Source organism: Pistacia vera, unplaced genomic scaffold (assembly GCF_008641045.1).
Source record: "Pistacia vera cultivar Batoury unplaced genomic scaffold, PisVer_v2 Contig196, whole genome shotgun sequence".
In the NCBI taxonomy this organism is placed as follows: domain Eukaryota; kingdom Viridiplantae; phylum Streptophyta; class Magnoliopsida; order Sapindales; family Anacardiaceae; genus Pistacia; species Pistacia vera.
This window is the reverse complement of record NW_022195997.1, coordinates 2002393-2022757: the sequence shown is the minus strand read 5'-3', so window position 1 is coordinate 2022757 and position 20365 is coordinate 2002393. Positions and strand designations below refer to the sequence as shown.

Below are 20365 nucleotides of genomic sequence, written 5' to 3'. Positions count from 1 at the left end.
TAATATTTTTAAGAAGGTTTTGACCAAAGATAAACGATGATTCAATTAAAGATAAATGATTAGCTGTTAGCTTTTAACTATATCCGACCAATCGATTTATATATCCACCGAATATTATAATAAAATCTACAATAAAAAAACATAATAGTTAATATTAAAGAATATTTATTATAAAAGAACAATCCACTAATTATTGAGAATAGGAAAAAATTATCAACCGTGAAGTATACAAATAGGCCTGCAAACAACTCAAGTCAAGCTCGAGTAGCTCACGTGTCTAGTCGAGCTGAGTTCGAGCCTAATAATACTCGCCTCAAACAACTTGTGAGTTTACTTGAGCTCGTCATATTATATAATATTTTAATTTTAATTTTATATTATACCTATAAATTAAAATTATTAATAATTAAAAATAACTAATAGTTTAACCGAACGAGCTCGAGCTCAACAAATTGAAGCTCGAGCTCCGACTATTCCAACCGAGCCGAGCTCAAGCCTTTCAATACTCGGTTCGGCTCGACACGATTGCAGCCCTAACATAATGTCTTTGGTGTAATAACGTGGGGAATTAATCAATAGAGAAAAAGCATAATAAAACACTTATAGACTAGAAAAAAGCAGCTTTTGAGAGGGACATGACAGAGTTTCTCAATTCCAATGGATTATTGATAGGAAAAGGAAGAAAAAGCACTTCTGATAAAATGAGATCTTTTGATTCAACTTGGAAAAGCACTTCTGGGTTGTCAACTTCAAACAAGTTGGTATCTCAATCTCAATCTCATTTCTCATACTAGGACTAGGAAGGACTTTCTGGCATCACTGAAACTGAAAGGTCTCTGTCTAAGCCACCATACTTGGAAATGTGAAGGTGACTTCTCATAAGCAGCTTTTGCTTCAACTAGGGCAAAGAAAAAAGCACAAGCTGACATTACACATCATAGCCTCCTGTGACTTTTAATCAGTTCTATCTGAATCAGAAACCATTACCATAGCCTATCATATAAATCTAGGCTTAGGGTCACTGTTTTATGTGATATATTGACTAAAATATTGTTACATGTAACTAAAATATTGGTACTTGGATCCAAAAAATTGGTAACATTATTGGAGCGTCAATACAAATTCAAAACTTCAAAACTAGGGTTCTTATTGAACTTTACAGTGTCTGGACTTGGAGAACAAAAAACTTGTTAGTTTTTTACTAAGTTGGTGACCCTCAATAATTGAAACCTGAATTGCATCGTTACATGTAATATGTTGCATGAAACGATGATTGTAATAAACGTGTAACACCAAAATGGAAACAGATGACGTGATAAGTCCGTCTCACCTAAGAATTTCACTGAAAAGATGAAACTGTACAATCGTCATAATTTGGAAAACATCATTATAACACACAAAAGCAAAAACAGAAAACAGGAAAACAATCTCCTGATTTAAAATTTGTTTTCTAACATACTGGATCAGGGCCATGTGATGAGCAGTAGATACAAAGAGTAGTAGATGTCTTCGGTCCAAGGGCTGATCCAGAAATTTTAATTGGGTTGGTTTAAGTAGGATTGAGCTGGGTGAATATCACATTGGTTAGCCTCGATGTCAAGAAACTAACCTTTTACATATCGAAAATGGCCCGGATCGGCACCTCCTTTCCCTCCAAGAAACTCGGCTTCTTCAAGTTTTGTACAGAAATCCGCAACCTGAAAAGTCTGCTCCTACTCTGTGTTTCTGCAAGTGCTCTCAATTCACAGATGTGACAGGGAACTAAACATAAGAGCAGCAATCGGAAAAGGATTTCGACCCACTTCTCTCCCGAGTAGAATCATCATCATCCTATATAACAGATAAAGTTACAATCATTAAGAAATTTTCAACAATAAATTTAGCAAACAACTATCGGAATTTTAAGTACAATGAACCACTCCCCAATTAAATCCTAAGCAAAGAACACACAAAACAGTAAAAAGAAAGTCAAGAAAACCAACCTCCTGACTTAGCTCACTGGGAATATCGGTTTGATTTCTTCTGTAGACTGGTCAAAAGTTGAGCACAACACTTCCCAGCCAAGATCCTGACATTAGCTCCAAACCATATAAACGACCAAGTTATACTATATATACAAACTCTATGTATGCACTGACATAAGACTATCTTCTTATTGTCATTTCTTTTCATTAACCACATACTACAAGAGTTTGTATATAATTTTTATATGTGTAGTGTTGTTCGAAATAAATTTACAAAGTGAAATAGGCACGAGCCTTGGCTCATTGAAGATGATAGAAAAACTATTCAATTAGAATGTTGAACAAGGCATCATCTATATCAAGTCACTTGCAGAAATTTTATTTGTTGAACAAGAGCAGTACCTACAAGCTGAGTGCAGCTCCTCTCTAAGGCTATTAAACTTGAAGTGGTTATGAGGAAGTAGTATGAGCTTATATATTTTTACAAGTGATCAACATCTCTTGCAGAAGTAGCTTTATCTTTTGAGTTACTTGAACTGGATGATGGAACTATAATCAATAATTCTTGCTTGACTACCTGAAAATGAAAAAAGAACAAATAATGTTAAGTTAGGAAATCTAATTATATTAATTCTAGTACTTGGTTGAAGAAACATACCTTGTTAAAGTATTCTAACTCCTGCCTTAGTTCTGGGCCAATGTCTTCAGTTGTGGGTAGTGATATACCATGCAAAGAAGGTCGATCCCTCGCTTCCTGGATTACCTGTCAAAGAGGCCTTTGGGTCAATGCAACAAGAGGGTGATTGCCTAGGCAGCTTTATGATATTAACCTAGCTATTAGTAATGGTGAAGTAAAACTTTAGAATGGGAAAAAACTAGGAAGGAACAGCATGTTTTGAACTCCTGCTATACAATCACAAAATCTCACACAAGCTATGAGACCTATAAGCTGATTGGCTGAATTTCTAAAATAGATTCTTCTTCCCGCGAATTTCTGTGTATATCTCCTTTTGATTTTTTAAATAAGAAACTATAAACTTTGTATTAGATTAGTAAGAAGTAAGGAGGTACAATTGTGTACTGGGTGTCCATTGAGAATAAAGTATCAGGAGAGGGAAAACAGATTCTATACACCTGTTTGCGGTGAGTAACCATCCCTCCGCTATACAAAAGTGATCATAAATTATACAACATAAATCCAGACTCCCATGCATAAAGAATAAAAGAACAATTATGAACCTTCTTAGCAACCGAAGCCTAATGAAAAGCAAAAAAGACAAACTGATATCATAACTTGCTACTGCTTTCTTCTCTCTCCTCGCCAAAAATCCTATTATTGGATTATTTCTGTCTAGTAATATCGTCCCAAGAAGAGTTGAAACATTTTATAACTCCATTCACCCAGCACATGTGCCATGATAATTTCCTATACCTCCTTTTTGTTGTATAGTTATGCTTACTATATCTGTTACCATAGAAATATTGGATTGTTACAACAATATCCTCCAGACCCTCTTCTCTAATGTGCCTAAACAATGAAATCCAAAGATAAAAACTCGTCTGTCAAATTTATTGAAAGCTATCAAGGATGTCCGGCAACACCAAACATATCCCTTCTCAAACCATGAGTAGTATTATACCTATGCAAAAGTGAAGAAAAAGGCAGTTATGAATTCTATGTTTTGATCTCAACTAGATAACAACAATGTTGACTAATGTTTTACATAAAAGTATAGCAAACATCAAGCAGCATGGACTTTGTGGAATGGAACAACTAAATATCAGTTTCTTTTCAAGAAAAATAAATGGAAGGGCACTATGACAAAACATACCAGCTTAAAACCTTCATGAGAATGAAAAACTTCCATCTCCTGTAGGTTCACAGATTCATTCTGCTGTAATATGACAGATAAGCGCAGTATTGCACAGAGCATTTTGAATTTCTGGATTACCTGATAAGAATATGAGATATTAGTAATGAAAAACTTGAATATAATAGAATTCTTCAATATTTAAATTGATGAAAACATTTTGCAGAACATATAGATGAGATACCTCTCCAGAAAACTCCTTTAAAGAAGAATGACTAAACTTGGGGAATTTCTTCCGGTGATATCTAGTAAGCAGTGCAATTAACTGCAAATTATGTTAATGCTTATTAGCATACAGAACAGGTTTATTGTATAAAATTAGGACAGACCACAATCAATAGGCAGAAAACATACCTTGATTTCCTCAGTACTGTATCCATAAAGATGATCACCATTCTATACGAAAAGATGAAGTTTTCAGGATTAAAGGTTGAAGAACAAAACAAAAGATAACTCATTATGGAGTGTAAAAATTCAAAAGTTATACTTCTTAGGTGGTCCTCAGTAGTCAGTGAGTATTCACTGACTTTGCTAATAGCCACGAGTAGTCTGATATATTACATGCACATTAGAACATTCTACGGAGGAATACATCTCACAGAAAGAAAATTGCACGTACCATAATGATTTCACAAGACTTCTTATGATAGCCCTTTTTACTAATGAAAAGTCCTATATTGTGAAGCAAACAAGCAGCTTCAAGAAATTCAAGATCTTTGTTATCCAAAGAGACACCAAGTTTAACTTGAATGTTGGCAAGCTCATCACATTTTCTTAAACCGTCAAAAATATCCTGCAGCAATCATTTGGTCCAACTTATCAGATTGTACTTGTAATCCTTTGCAATAGTTCAATTCAAAATAAAACATAAGAGGCAGAATGTTTTGTTTCTGATCAGGTTTTCAGTTTGCGAAACTTGTGAAACGACAACGCATCAGTAGAGTCACATAGTAACTTCCAATATTATACAAGGGTTCAATTTACATTGTGCAAAATGATGTGAAGTTGGAAAAAACTTTAAGAATAATTCTGCCTAAAGTAACATTTATCCAACATTAACTCGCAAGATGACACTAATCCTCAAAGGAATTTCTACATATCAAAGCTGCAAATAAGTGAATTTCAGGGGCACAATTAAAGCTAAAATATGAATCCCTTTCACTTCCATAATGATGCAACATCTTTGAACAACAAACATCTAGTAGAAGTGTCCAATATATAAAATTTCAAAGTACCTTGGCAATGCTGGCACATTGTGCAGCAGATTTCATCTTCTTTGTACCGCTAAACCTCATTGCAAGCCGCACAACAGACCGCCACCTAGCATTCGCATTCAAATCATATCCATCAAAGATCTTAGCCAAACTATCAGCAATAACACCCTCTGCCAATCCATACCCAGAAACCTCCATTTCTTCGATCCCAAGTAACTCAAAAATCTCATCCAACAACACTGCACCTGCAACAATAAACTCTGATCTCCTCTTAAAAAAACTCTCTTTCCTAACCCTCTCTCCATCTCCTCCCCCAGAACACAACCTCTCAACAACACTCTTCAATCCCTCTCTACTCAACCTCCAATCCCTCTTACAAACCCCCAAAACCCCCACATTATCCACAAACCTCTGATCATAACCATTAAAAACAGCTTTCTCAAGAGCTCTAATAGTACCAGAACAACCAACAGCCACCTCAAAACCACTCTCCCTCACTCTCTCAACCAACCCACTTTCTGTCACAACCATCCTAATAAACTTCCGCATTTTCTCAACTTCACCCTCAGAAGTTCCAAACTTTTCACTTAACCCCACATGCCCCAACCTCAAAGACTCACAAAACACAATCTTCCCTCTCTTCCCAACAACAAACTCGGTGGATCCACCTCCAATATCAATCCCCAAAACTAACTTATCATAAACCGGCAAAAACTGAAGCATACCCAGATACACAAATTCAGCTTCCTCTTCACCACTCAACACATCAACTTCAAACCCAACATTCTCCTCAACACTCTTAACAAACTGTTCCTTATTTTTAGCGTCACGTGCAGCCGCAGTTGCAACAACACGTGTTTGATCCTTCTCCACTTTGTAAGCTTCAATCAAGGTTCTAAATTTAAGTAAGGATTCAATTGAGCGAGAGAATGACTCACTGGAGATGTGCAAAGATGACGTAAAGTCGCGACCAAGAGTCACGGGCTCTTTAACACGGTCCAAAGTGAAGAACTTTCCGCTGGGATAAGCTCGAATGATGAGAAGCTTGAAAGAGTTCGTGCCCATGTCAACGGAAGCAAAGAGGGTTTGTGGGGTTTGGAGAGATGGGAGATTGGTGGCCATGGCTTTGCCGGGTTTGATCAATGGAGACGATGACCTGACAACAGAAACCGTTAGTCGAGATGGCGGGTTTTAAAAAAAGACGATCTTTTGGGTAGTACGCGGTTTTCACAAAAATTATTTTGCTGTTACAATTTTTTTTTTTTTTTTTTTTTTTTTTTTTGAATTTCATACAGACAAAATTTGTTTTCTTAATATCAGCTAGTATTTTAAAACACGGCCCGGTCAGTTAAACCAGGACCAGAGCCTTCACCGTGTGGGGTTACAAATTTCTTATTCATTGAAAATCTTAAAATTAGAACACCAATCTATAAACAATTGAAGGCTAGAATGTTCGAACTTTTGAAGAAAAATGGTCTGTGAGTGCAATGATGGCAACGACAACGATTTTTTGTGAGTGAATCGACCAAAAATCACAAAACAATATTGCTGAAAAAAGCCTGTTGTCGTAGGCAATTGGGGAGGCGAACAGGGGAATGGTGAGATGAGTTTGGTCAGGAGGCTAAGGGAAGCATTTTCATGGTGAGCTGGAGTGTTGTCTTCGTCGGAAACAAGCCCAATTTGCCAATGCCAATGGTCGTATTTGGTGTTTTTTTGCAAGATTTCAAACCTATATGGACTAACAGAATTTTCAAGGGTATTTTTGTTAGATTTCAATGTAACGCCCACACGGAGATATGTAATTTAATTTATGTTTTTATAGCCCTTAGTTGATTTTAGTTAAAGTTATTTTGAGAAAATGTGAAGAAAATGTCTTAAACTTGTATTAAAAGTAAAATGGTATTTTCACTCAAAATTAGTTGAAATTGTAGAGAGTAAAAAGAGATAGAATTTTATAGAGAATGCAATAAAAATGAGGGCATTATGGTAATTGACTAAGGGACAAATATGGAATTTATAAGAAAGTATAAGGGCAAAATGGGAAAGTATGTTTGTAAAATAAGATATTAAGGGTTTAGCCTTACAAACCCCCTTATTTCTCTTCTTCCACCGCCACTTTCCTTCTCCATTTTCTTTCAACTTTTCACTCAATTTTCCAAGGATTTTTGAGGGCTTTTGAGTGGATTTTGACAAGGTTTTGGTTCTAGTCAACAAGAGGTAAGAATTCTTGCTCTATATATAAAATTTACTTGTGTAGAAGTTGAATTCTTATTGAGTTTATGCTTAGGGTTAAGGGAAAATTTGAGTCTAACAAGAGTAAAGAGCTTTAGTAGAGACTACTCGAGTATAAGGTAAGTAAATCTAACTCAAAATTCAACTCAAGTTAAAGTTTAAAAAATCAATTGAGCAGAGATTTCTGTAAGCATGTATATGTTATTGATTGTTGGGAAATTGAGATGAGATTGGTGATTATTTATACTTGTTGTTGGATATATTTGAGTATGAGAAGTAGTAGAGTTTGTATATGCACATTTATTGTTTGATGAAATGCCTAAGAAAAGCATGAGTATGAGCAGAAACCTTAATTTTATACAACATTGCATATTTGCATTTCATGAGTGCATTTAAGTAAGAATTCTAAGCATGAGCCATCCATATGCATATATTTGTATATATGTAGTACTTCAGAAAGAATAAAGAATATTAAGAATGAAACACTCTAAGAATAAAGAGAAAGAAAGAAAAAGCACTAAAGAATTAAAGAAAGAAAATTGTTAAAGAAGAGAAAAGAATGAGTTGTTGTGTTGGAAACTGTGAGTGCTAAGAAGAAATTCCCACATACATGTCACCTTAATTGAGTGGAATAAGAAGAAAAAGAATTGTACGACCCGTAAGCGTGTATGTGGATGAGGGTTATACCAAGAAGAATTCCTACATGCACGCCACCTTAATTGAGTGGCCTAAGAAGAAAGAAAGAATTTGTATGGTTCGCAAGAGTGCATATAGATGATGACTGTACGCACTCACACAACCAAGGTTCCGAATCCATGCATCAACCGAGTCTGATTAGCAAAAAATAAGAAAAGAAAGATTAAGAATAAGAAAAAAAGGGATAAGAAAGAACAAGAACAAGAAAGAAAAGAGAAGCTTGAGCAAGCAAGACAAGAAAGAAAAGAAAAGAAAAGAAATAGAACAAGAAACAAGAAACAAGAAAGAAAAATGCATTTTTATGCATTATTGCATATGCATATCATTAAGGTTGTGCAAAAAAATCTGATATCCGATATCCGATCTGATCCAAAAAAACTGGATATCCAAAAATTCGAATTGAATTCGGATATCAATTTTTGGAATATCCAGATTTCGGGTCGGCTCCACAAAGATACCGGATATTCGGATTCGATCCGGTTTTGTCCATAACTACAAGTTTTAAGAAGTTATTTTGAGGTCCTAGGTGAAAAGTGGTAAAGTATATGGACTATTTAGAAATACGATGACAACTTTGGGAGTCAAAATGTAATAAAATGATGATGTAGTAGGGGGTAATAAGAATAATGCAAAATTTTAGGGGATAAATTGATATTTTTCATACAAATTTGGATAAAATCGGATATCCGGTTTATTCGATCCGAATATTCGGATTGGATCAAAACCGGATCAGATGAAATCTGGATCAAATTCGAATCAGGTTTCATCCTGATCTGAATTTTCGGATCGGATCAGAAAAATGCAAAACCGGAGATATCTGGTTTTGCGCACCCCTACATATTATTCATGTATATTACCATGAATTCCATCATGGTTAGAAAGAATAGAAAACATTGAAAGAAAGAACAGAAAGAAAGAAAGAACAACGAGAATTAGGAAGAAAGAAATAACAGTAAGAATTAGAAACAGAGACAAAAAAGAGAAAGAAGTAAGAACGAAAGAAAGAAGAAGAGAATTAAGTAAGGAAAGAACCAAAGAAGGAGAAGAGATAAGGGATTTACTTACTGAGCATTTTTGTGTTTACCCCGTTATTTTCCATGTTTTGCAGGAAATAGGTGAGCAGCGGTCGAAAGGAAGTCGACAAGCGGAGAGAATTGGCATTACTGTCCACCGTTGCTAAAATTTTTGTACTTGTTATTTTGGTATATATAAAGAATTATATTTTATAAGTAAAGAAAATTTGGGCCCAACTATTTTTCATATGCTAAGTATGTATGTTTTTATTGTATATATTCTAAAGTATATTAGTAGAAAGAAGTCATTACATTCAAACCTTTGGACACTGGTTTGACCCACCAGTCAAACTGGTTAAATCGGTCAACCAGGGGACCCAGCCACTTTGCGGGCTTTTACCCTAAGTTGGGTTTTAAAACATTGTTCAACTTATAGACGGTAAAATCTACACAGCTTTACTATAAATTAATTAGATAATTTTATTTAATTTAATATATATAATATGGTGAGAATTTATAGAAAGAAAATTGTAATAAAAATGAGAACTATTCTATGATGCCTCACAAAATCACCAGCCTGTTATTTGGTGCGCACCTCAATTAAAAGTAATCCGTTAGATAAGCCACAAACGTGGTAAGTGGTCATTTTGTGGGTTTTGAACACAAAACCTCTAGATAACCTAAAGTCTTACCATCATGCTACAAGCCAAGCGAATAAACAACAAAATAAGTTTGAGCAATGCTACAGCTACCGAAAAAGCGCACCAAATTCGTGCACCGAATGACATGGCGTAATCCTAACCGTTGATTAATAGTAATTCATAATTAATCAACGGTCAGGATTGCGTCATGTCATTCGGTGTACGAATTCGGTGTGCATTCTTTGGTAACTGTATTATTTTCCAATAAGTTTTGGATTGTTTGTTGGATTTGTTTGTTCTCTCTGCCGGTCTATTGTTACAGCAATCAATTATGTAGAAACTGATAAACCTATTTATATAAGTTTTTGGCCTGTCATATTTGCTTTTGGTTTACTATGTTCTAAGAGAAATGCTATGTGTACTAACCAAATTATACTAATCAAGATAATTGAAATTTTGAATTTTTTTTTTTTTTTTTTTTTTGTTTTTGGGGTGAACTGATGTGGCAATAAGAGAGGTCTGCCATGTCAGTTAGTACTTGGGTTAGTATGGTTTGGGTTAGTGCAGATAACATTATTCATGTTCTAAGGTGTTAGAGAAACAAGAGAGAAGGGCCATTACTACTATACTAGCATTTAATAGAAATTGCTTGGTGAAAGTTTCTTTATAAGATGGGTAGTTAGTTCACAAAGATCTTTAACAATTACGAGATTTCCAGAATATTTTCATTTGGAGCATTACTAAACATATTAAGAAAACTGACGTAACATAAAATGAACAAAACAATATAAAATAAAACCTGAATCCGATAAATATATGATACAGTATGGAAAAGATTAATGCGATAAACGTAATAATAGTTCGTATACTCCCATGTGTATTTGTATATCAGTAATTATTCTCAGAACTTACAGAATAGCACCACAAATGTAAAGAGCATACCTTACCATGTTCTTGAAGTGGGAGCACAAACAGGATCAGTAACCAAAGATTTCCCATCTCGAGCTACTAAATTTTATTGATCTTATTAGTTAGTAGGGAAAGACTCACCCTTATATGCAGAGAGAATTACCAATTTGTCCCTGTGATTTTGTTCTACACGTGTCAAGGATACTCAGTTTCATATATCAACAGTTTTGTTATCTTGAGTAGTCGAGATGGTTAAGGCGAATTGGGAATAGTATGAATAGATGCACGGTCTCTGAAGTTTAACTCCTTATTTGAGTATCCGTAATTTAAGTGAGAGACTATAGCAATGGATTGCTATATAAATCTCCTCCGATGATTAGTCGACGCGTACGTAAGTTAATCCGGAGACGATACTGTTTTTATATATGTATAGAGAGAAAAGTATTCCACCTACCGGTCTACTAGTAAAGTAATACGTAGCAAGCAGCCAGCATGACATAACTTTTAACCAAATCAATATATAAAATCATATTCAATATAGTATAAACTTCCTAGAATTTTCCCAGACGGGAATTTTCCTGGAAAACGTAAGCAAAGAAAAGCAGTGACCCCAGAAATTGCACAGAAATTTGAACCCACTCTCTGTCTCCGACCACTCTCCACCTACCATAGGCATAGCATAACATAACATCACTTTTGTTTACTTTCATGTAGTAACTTCATTTTCTTTTCCTTTTTTTTCACTTTTTCGGCTTTGAGCCGAAAACTCAACACAAGTTCCCTTCACCAGGTGGCCCGACAAAGACAGTGACATACTGTCCTCTGTGGAAGCTTACCCAGCTCAAAATTTTACTAATTTTCTGCAGTGGTTTTCTTCAAAAATCAAAATTCAAGATACCCTTTAACGATTTTGTCAAGAAATTCACCTCCCAATTTAGAAATATTAGTCTGTTCTGTCTGCATCTCATACATCAGAAAGAGATTTTCAATATGGTCTAATTCTACTAACATCCATTTATATTAATAATGTTAACGCGTTAATGCAGAAAATTTGTTGCCTGTAACTTTAGAACATTCACTCATAATGTGATTCCATAAGCATATTCTAAAAGTATAAATCGAAAAAGACTCGATTTTGTAACGTTCTGAGTGTGTCTGATCCACTGAAAATATGAAACTTTTCATCAGGTAGACGCGTAAAGTGCAGAATTTTTATATGTAATGTAACATTCCCACCAACTTCCTGGATCAAATATGAGTCAGTCACGCGGCAAGTCTTTAACTCTTTTATCAAATCAAGAAAACATGTTTTTTTTTTTTTTTTTTTTTTTAAGTGTACTTTTCAATCATTACGCGGTTAGTTCGTTACCTTGAATTTCAACGTCCTGAGTATCTCGAGTTCTTGTCATTACGAATAATTTATTTTTGTCAATTTCTGGTGTTTCTTTAATGGAGTTTGATAGGTGATAAGTACAAGAAGGTTGGTTGATTCTTTGGAGTATCCAAATAGATTTTGGTTTAATTTATTATGCAAATTTGTTCATTGGTTCACAACTTTACGAGGGTATACTCTTGACTGTTTTATACCGCGTTTTTGGAAGTCATTTTAGTTTTAAAATGAAGCTTCCATGTTGCTTCTGGGTTGCTAGTCAATGTAATTTATTCCCTATTTAAAGGGTTCTAAGCAAAAGTTTAGGGTTACGCTTGTACCAATTTTTTTTTTGGAAAAATCAAACTATCTTTTCTGGAATTTGCAATGACACTGAAGAGGGCTTTTCAAGGTGATGATGGTGATGGGTTTGGAGGTTTGAGTCCTGACACTAAGAGGAGAGTTACTTTCAAGAAGTAAGTGGCTTAAACTTAACTTAATGCATGGTCTGAGTTGAAACTGGGCTTGTTTTTGAGTTTTTTAGCTGTTTTTCTGATTCTGGGTTTTGTGTGACTTGTTGCAGAGCTGTTATAGATGTCATGAAAGGGATCTCTATTGATGAAATGGTCGCCCGAATGGAGCCATATCTTCGCAGAGTGGTAAGAGAAACCTGCGTGCTTGTTATAAAGTTTCATATTTGTTATGGTCTAAGGCATCATTTCATTTGCCTGTAGATAGTTTGGATTTTTTTGTTTTTGCTTTTGCCAAAATCAACTTGCCATACTCAACAGATTCTTCAAAAGTTTGATAGTTTGAAACGTTTGTGTTGTAGCTGTCATGACCTTTCTTTTGTCTTGTCTTTGCCCTGTAAAAGGGCTTGATTATCAAAGTTCAACTTGTTCATCTAGTACAAAAGGAACTCTTTGTGCTGTATGTTATTTGGTTGGTGTTAAATCTCTTCCTGTACATGTTTTAAATAAGTTGATTATAGAAATAGGAGTTTCATTTTGTTTTTTTCCTACTGTTGATGAAGAATTTATATGGGCATAGATTCTTAATAAACCATTTTTAAATCATTGAATTTATCTTCCATATATCTTTGTTTGTTAGGTGCGAGATGAGGTGGAACGTGTGATTCTGCCTTTCATTCACCAGACTGCAAGGTTAGTTCTTGTACTGACGGTTATTTCTCAGTATTTACAGAGTCCTATATGAGTTGAGTTTGGGATTGATTATGGCAATTTATATTGATTGGCTCTCATACAAATCAAGTTAATCTTCCCCTTTGCAATCTTTTTTGGTTCTTGTAGGGGGGAGCAGATACTTTTAGATCTTAATTTTTGCCCAGCTGGCAGTAACTCTTAAGCTTAGAACACATAATCTGAGAAAATTTTTCTGTATAATCAGCACTTGACATGTTTTAGACCCCAAATAATTGATGGATTGATTTTCTGTTTCTTTAAAATATCATTTGTATTATCCTTCAAGGTTTGCTGTTGTTGGATCTTGCTTCCTTCAAAGCTTCCCTTCATGGGTATAATTTGATTCTCTTGTGCTCCACAAATCTATGCAGCTTAGTGGTTCTCATCCTTTTTACTATCTCAAGAGTCTAATTTGGGTTTTCTTGTTAACTCTTTCCCAGAACTTCATTTGATCAAGCTGAGACATCTGAAAAAAGTCGCGTGCGGTTGGTTTTTGATAACAAACTGCCCTCTCCAATCTTTACCGGCAGCAAAATAGAAGCTGAGGATGGGGCACCTGTTAGAATAGCATTGAGGGATACATATAGGGGGACTGTAGTGAAGTCTGGCCCACTCTCTTCGATGAAGATCGAGATCCTTGTCCTTGATGGTGATTTTTGTTCTGATGACCAAGAAGATTGGTCAGAGAATGAATTCAGAGCCAAACTTGTTCGTGAAAGAGAAGGTAAACGACCACTGGTGACAGGGGAGCTCACTGTTACTCTAAAAGAGGGAGTTGGTATCATCAGTGATGTAGTTTTCACCGACAACTCTAGCTGGATGAGGTGCCGGAAGTTCAGGTTAGGAGCTAGAGCTATGCAGAGAAATAGTGGTGATGTAAGAATCCAGGAAGCTAGAAGTGAAGCTTTTATGGTGAAGGATCATCGCGGCGAATGTAAGTTTAGATCATTTTCAGCTCTATTTGATATTTTTGATGTGTTCACTTGATTGTTAATTATGCTACTTCTCTGGTTAATTTATAAGTATACTTGAGTTTATGTGTCATAATACCGGTTTCTGGCCAATCCTAGAAGACTGATTACTGATATGTTTTTTCAGTATACAAGAAACACTATCCTCCATCCTTGGATGATGAAGTATGGCGCTTGGAGAAAATAGCCAAAGATGGCACGTTTCATGAGCGATTGGCTGATAATGAAGTTAAAACCGTGAGAGATTTCCTGCAGTTGCATACAACTAACCCCAAGATGCTACGCAATGTAAGAAAATTTTACCAGCATACTAAAGCAGTTTTGTGTTGTTTAATGAGCATTATGCGAATGATGCCATCTTAATTTTGGACAATATGCAGATGCTTAATGCCCCAACCAGGACCTGGGAGACAATTGTAGAGCATGCTATAACTTGTGTTGTGGATGATGAAAAGTTGTATGCTCATTCTGCAAATGCAGATGGGGTTATTCTGTTGTTTAATTCCATCTACAAGCCTGTAGCAGCCTCATTTGACGGCAAAGTTTATCAGTCTATAGATAATCTAAACAACTCTCAGAAGGTATGTATTTTATATCATGAAACTCTAAAGATTTGTTAATGAAGAAATGTCGCCATCAGAGTTATAAATTGAACAACTTCCCTCTTTTATTGGCAGTTTTTGGTGGAAAACTTAAAGAAACATGCTTATAAGCATGTGCAAGACTTTTTCGCGGTTGATGCACGTGCCATTTTAGGCCCTCAAAGGTGCTTAATGGATCTGCAGGCTGAACAATTCAATAGTCCAACTTCAATTCTGCAACATCATGAGTTCCCAGTTGCACAAGGTATATAATAAGCTGTAAATTATACACACATTATATGAGGATATTCATGATCCTAGTTCTCACTTTTGCTGAAACCATTAACTTTTACTTCTTCTTCAGAAATGCTGCTGGATCTTGACCATGCTTCGACTTCAACCTCTAATACTTATCAGGCGGTAGACTGCAATCAGTTCCAACTATCCCTACCACAAAACAGTCATCATCCCGTCCAAATGTTTAGTCCTATGCTAAGAAACAGCTTCAAAATGGCTGATTTTTTCCCCAATGAGGAAATCAGTTGGCCTTCTGGTGGTTCTCAAGGACAAATTGCGCCAAACTGTAACTTAGGCGTAGAGTCCATTTCTCCGGTTCCAATGCCAACCTGGTCTCCGATTAATCCCGTATGGGAGTCAGGCAATAGTTTTTTCCTTGCTCCAAGCAATGAATCCGAACTTGGCAGTGCTTCCTCTTTTCCCAACTTTGGTGTACATATGTCAAGGACTGGCAACCCTAGAGCAGCCTGGTGCAAGATCAAAGCTGCTGTAAAATGGGGATCAGTCAGGCGCCATGTGGCCGCCAAAAGAATGGCAAGGCCTTTCTATGTAAATCAACTGCTAGGCCCTAGCATTAATTAAGCATCCAAGAAGTTAGAAGATAAAGCTTCTGGTAGAGGTGTTATAGTTAGTTCTTTATGTAGTTTGTTTGCTGAGCATCCTAGAAGTTAGAAGGTAAAGCTTCTGGTAGATGTGTTATAGTTTAGTTCTGTATGTAGTTTGTGTTTTCTGGTAGCAGTCCTATTTATCCCTGCTTGTAAAAATTGCAGTAATGGAGGTGGTAGCATCTGCTAGATTTCTAAGCTTAACTTTCTTGCAATTTTTTTTTTCTTGTAACAAATGAAGCAAAGGTTTCTATGTACAAAGTTTTGAAATGATGTATAAGATGATCACTTTTATTCTCTATTTACCGTCAATGTATATATAAACAAGTACACATGAGCTATCACGTTATTGCAAGATAGGCACTCGTCCATGATTGGTTGGTTATACATACATCTGTTATTGTATATAGACCCTCTCTTTGTGTTTTGTATCGCCTTATATTCGCCATTAAGGATTATATTATTCGATTAAACTATCCAATTTGGTATCACGATGTTTGGTACTCTATTCAATAAAGCAACATATTGGAAGAGTTAAATATAATTTGGTCTTTGAGATTCAACATACAATCAACTAACCATGAGACGTCGCTTTTGCATATGTGACAAGCGCCCATATCTTATCGAAGACTCTCAATTTGGTGTAACGTACTTACAACCAAACTAAACATGACATGCGATGACTCTAACTCATGATTAGTTGGTTTTAAGGACATATGTTATTGTATCGAAGACTCTCTCTTTTATACTTTGGTCTTCGAGGTTTGGTTTAAGTTATGTCTAGTAGAATATGAAAGTACCATTAGGTCCTTGTCAGTTAATAATTATTTAGGGGAATTTTAGACTTGTGTTCTGTTAACTAGTAAAAACATAGGGTGAGTTTGGTTCCATATTATTATCCATATTCTCAATCCTATTTCCCAAATGTTGTTTGACACATTATTTGAGAAATATTATTGTATTTTTTAAAATATTTTAGACCCCTTAAATTTATTAATTTCATAAATACCCCCAGAAAAAAGTTTAAAAAGTAACAAAAACACCCCCTAAACCCGTACTTGTCAGATTCCGGCAACCACCATCGGTGGTAGCCGGAATCTGTTGCAACGGCCTACACCACGACCGAAAAAGGCCGATAATTCATCGATCTAGCCTTTTCCGGCTAGATCCATAATGGATCTGGTCGGAAAAGGTCAGATTTGGTCGTCGCAAAGAAATGGTTGTCGTTGACGGTCAACGACAGCCAAATCTTGGCCATCGTTGACCGACAACGACAGCCAAATCTTGGCCATCGTTGACCGACAACGACTGTCATATCTTTGGTCATTGTTGACAGCTAATGATTGACTTTTGTGGCCGTCGACGGCCACATCTGGCCTTCGATCTGGTTTTTTTCGGTCAGATCTGTGGTGGATATGGACGAAAAAGGTCATATCGACGCGTTACGACACAGATCCGACTAGTTTGTGTCGTAATACAATTTTTCTACTAGATTCCGGCGGTGGTGGCCAGAATCTGGCACTGCGGGTGGTGGAGGTGTTTTTGTTATTTTACAAAAATTTTATATATTGGGGTGTTTAGTTAAATTAGAAAACCTAAGGGTTTTTTAAAAAATTTTAAATTTTACCTCATAATACTTCCCTATTTAACTACCCAATATTATTCTGAAAATCCTATCCAAAATAATAAACCAAACATACCCACAAGTGTTAGTTTTAGATTCTACTGGACCTTACTGTACTTAGGCCCATGTCAAGGGACCAAAAATAACTCCGAATTGGACCGGTCCATTAGAACTAGCCCAAACACTTTATCCAAACCCAAACAAATCGGGTTAAAGCCCAAACGCAATGGTAACCAGCGTAATTTATCTCAACCACGATGGTAATTAGTTAATTACACACCTTCAATGAAAAATATCTCCTGTCCTGTCCAAGTAAAAACTCTTTATCAGGCCGAAAACTCTCGAACCTTCTTCCTTCATATCTTCCGCAACCGCAAGATATTTTCTCTCTCTCTCAACAATCAATTATCTCATTTAACCCCCAACACACATTATTAAATTAAAAAAGATTCAATATTTGATATTTTCCCCTTCGCAGCCAGCCAAACCCACTTTCCCATTCTCTCCCTTGTTTTCTCAGCCTTTCTTTCTCTCTATAAATTTCATCTTTGTTTTCTCTCTTTCGTTTCGTTTCTTTATGATTTGATCTTTCGTGGCAGGTCGTCACACACACAAAAAAAAGAAAAAACAATGGATGGAGAAGAAGGAGGAGGTTCCACCGCCGCATCCTCTTGCTACTACTCTGTTCTTGGCCTCCGCAAGGACGCCTCCTTCTCTGATATTCGCTCCGCCTATCGCAAACTCGCCATGGTACAGTTTCTTCCTTCTACGGATCTTCAAAATTTGAAGTAATTTTTTGTTCTTTCAATTTTTCAGATATTTGAGATTAGAATTCTTATTTGTGGGTGGTGGTTTTTTTTGAAGAAATGGCATCCGGACAGGTTTGCGAAGAATCCAGGGGTGGCGGGGGAAGCGAAACGGCGGTTTCAGCGAATCCAGGAGGCTTACTCTGGTAACGTTAACATAACCCCGATTAATTGACACCGTGATTGTTTCTGTTACTGGGTCCGATGACGGCCGTTAATTGTTCCGTTTGTTTTAACAGTACTTTCCGATGAGACTAAACGGTCAATGTACGATGCCGGGCTCTACGAAGATGATGACGAAGTATCAACAGTTCTCAGCTTTTGTTTTAGTTCTAAACGATGTCGTTTAATGATAATTTTTCTTTTGTGATTTTTCTGATGTGTTTTTGCTGTTGTGCCCTTGAATTTATTGAATTTGCAAAACAGGACTTCTATGATTTCATGGAAGAGATGATCTCCATGATGAACAATGTAAAAGGCGAGGTATACCCCTTGATTTCTTACTTTTGGTATACTTTTTGGAGGGTATTATGGTGAATTGAAAATTACTTTAATTTTCGGTTTTTTTAATTTTAATTTAATTAGGGAGATAGTTTTGAGGACCTTCAAAGGATGTTCATGGAGATGGTGGATGGAGACAGCATGAGCTTTGATTTCAAAGTCGATCAAACGGCTAGCAAGAGACCACGTGTCAACACTTCGAATGGTAAACGCAGCAGTTCTGTATGTTGATGCGATGTGGTCGATCACATCAGATTTTGTTTGTTCTAGTCTTGTAATTCTCCCCAAATTTAAGAAATGTAATTTGATTCAATTGATTGGGGCATCAAATCAAGAGGGCCTTTTTAGATATGTGATGTGATGTGATGTGATGCTGAGTTGGATTATATTTTTTTTTCTTTTTTGGGGGGGTTGAAATTTATTTGTCTTTAGGGCTTGAAATTTGGAGCCTCTAGTAGGCTTTATAAATAAAAATCTCTCTTTTAATTTTATATATTTGATGTGACAATTTCTTTTTAATTTTATCCTGCTGTCAGCCTTTCACCAAAGAGAATTGAATTATTGCTTTATTGACATTTGTCATATGCGAATTGGCATAATAGGATTGATGGTATAGAGTTGTACTCCATGTGCCACTTTTTTGCATAAATTAATATGAGATTTAATTAGCTTTTGGGTGTATGATTAAAAAATGTATGGGTTTGATTCTCTTTCGGTTACTAATAAAAGGAGTTGTTAAAGTTAGTCTATATATATTAATTATTTAGTGTTGTAATTATTAAATAATAAAATGTGTCACCTATCCAGGGTGATTGGGGATGAAGTATCTCATATAAATATTTGTAATTTAAGTGGGGGGTTTTTGCGATGGGTTGTTGTCTTATTTTTCTTTGAAGATTAATTGAGGTATGCGTAAATTGGTTCGTATGTTTAGATTAAAAAAAATAATGTGTCACTCATATATAATACTCTTTCTATTTTTATATAAAAGTCATTTTAAGGGTATAATAATTTTTTAAATTAAAAGTCAGTTGCTTTTTTGTCTTGTCTCCCTTCTCACTTTCCGTCATGGTGTAGAGGTCAATAATTATCAGAAGAATGAGTAGAATAAAAGAAATGGAATAAGATAAATGTAAATTATTTAAATATACAGCGAGAAAGTTACCCATCTGCAAAATCAGGGGAAAAGAAAAAACTGTAGCGAGAAAGTTCCTTATCTGCAAAATCAGGGAAAAAAGGTGGGTGGGAGAAACAACTTTTTTTTTATTAAAAATCATGTACACCCTTAAAATGACTTTAATATAAAAACGGATGGATTACGATCAAATTATAATGTAAACTTATAACTAATAATTTGTCATCTATTATATATGATATAAATGTATTTAAATAATCTTATGCTTATCTTATCCACGAATCAAATATATCTCGTTATGAAGCTTGTCACCCATGGTATTTGGTATGACACATAACACATATAAGACAAGTGTAAAGACAAGAAACTTTATCTAATTATTGAATATTTTTTAACACCACAATGGTATAATAATCATATTATCACTACATTGGAATCTATAAATAAAATAATAATAATAATAAAATAAGTATATCAATCTAATGTAATGGGTATTTTGCATAACCATTCTGGCTCCGTTTGGTTCACAATTTTGGTTTTTGGGAAAAGTTTTTTGAAAAAAGTAAAAAAAAATTGAATTGGGCGGGTATTACGATGTAGGATTTACAAATTAAAAATACCCCTATGTTTGTTTTTTTACAAAACACCCCTTATAATAAAACATTAAAAGTTAACAAAAACACCCCCAATCTACCCTCAAATATGGACAGCCGGCCACCACCGCCGGAGGGTGG

The 20365-nt window shown here is 35.5% G+C and overlaps 3 protein-coding genes across 9 annotated transcripts; 2 read left to right on the top strand and 1 right to left on the bottom strand.

Annotated features, from left to right (window-relative positions):
- Nucleotides 1–1274: 1274 nt before the first annotated feature.
- On the bottom strand, nt 1275–6172 carry LOC116128056 (exopolyphosphatase-like). 7 transcript variants are annotated; one of them, XM_031413727.1, is made up of 10 exons: nt 5071–6172; nt 4455–4628; nt 4190–4231; nt 4020–4100; nt 3797–3916; nt 2619–2727; nt 2367–2537; nt 1983–2068; nt 1610–1830; nt 1275–1342 (listed from the first exon to the last, which is right to left on the bottom strand). In XM_031413727.1, the coding sequence occupies exons 1-7, from the start codon at nt 6169–6171 to the stop codon at nt 2446–2448; spliced, it is 1719 nt and encodes a 572-aa protein (XP_031269587.1). In that variant the 5' UTR covers nt 6172; the 3' UTR covers nt 1275–1342; nt 1610–1830; nt 1983–2068; nt 2367–2445. The 7 variants fall into 7 exon arrangements, with proteins under 7 accessions (XP_031269587.1, XP_031269586.1, XP_031269589.1 ...); XM_031413726.1 differs by lacking the exon at nt 1275–1342 and having other exon boundaries at nt 1400–1830; XM_031413729.1 differs by lacking the exon at nt 1275–1342 and having other exon boundaries at nt 1400–1830; nt 1991–2068.
- A 5801-nt stretch (nt 6173–11973) lies between these two features.
- LOC116127919 (calmodulin-binding protein 60 G) lies at nt 11974–15542 on the top strand. Its single transcript, XM_031413575.1, has 8 exons — nt 11974–12385; nt 12493–12568; nt 13020–13072; nt 13552–14045; nt 14210–14370; nt 14463–14663; nt 14760–14928; nt 15028–15542. Exons 1-8 carry the CDS (start codon nt 12297–12299, stop codon nt 15540–15542), a joined length of 1758 nt encoding a protein of 585 aa, XP_031269435.1. The 5' UTR covers nt 11974–12296.
- A 2133-nt stretch (nt 15543–17675) lies between these two features.
- Nucleotides 17676–18813, top strand: LOC116127989 (chaperone protein DnaJ). Its single transcript, XM_031413652.1, has 5 exons — nt 17676–17939; nt 18054–18141; nt 18235–18296; nt 18422–18478; nt 18581–18813. The coding sequence occupies exons 1-5, from the start codon at nt 17820–17822 to the stop codon at nt 18725–18727; spliced, it is 474 nt and encodes a 157-aa protein (XP_031269512.1). The 5' UTR covers nt 17676–17819; the 3' UTR covers nt 18728–18813.
- Nucleotides 18814–20365: the final 1552 nt, after the last annotated feature.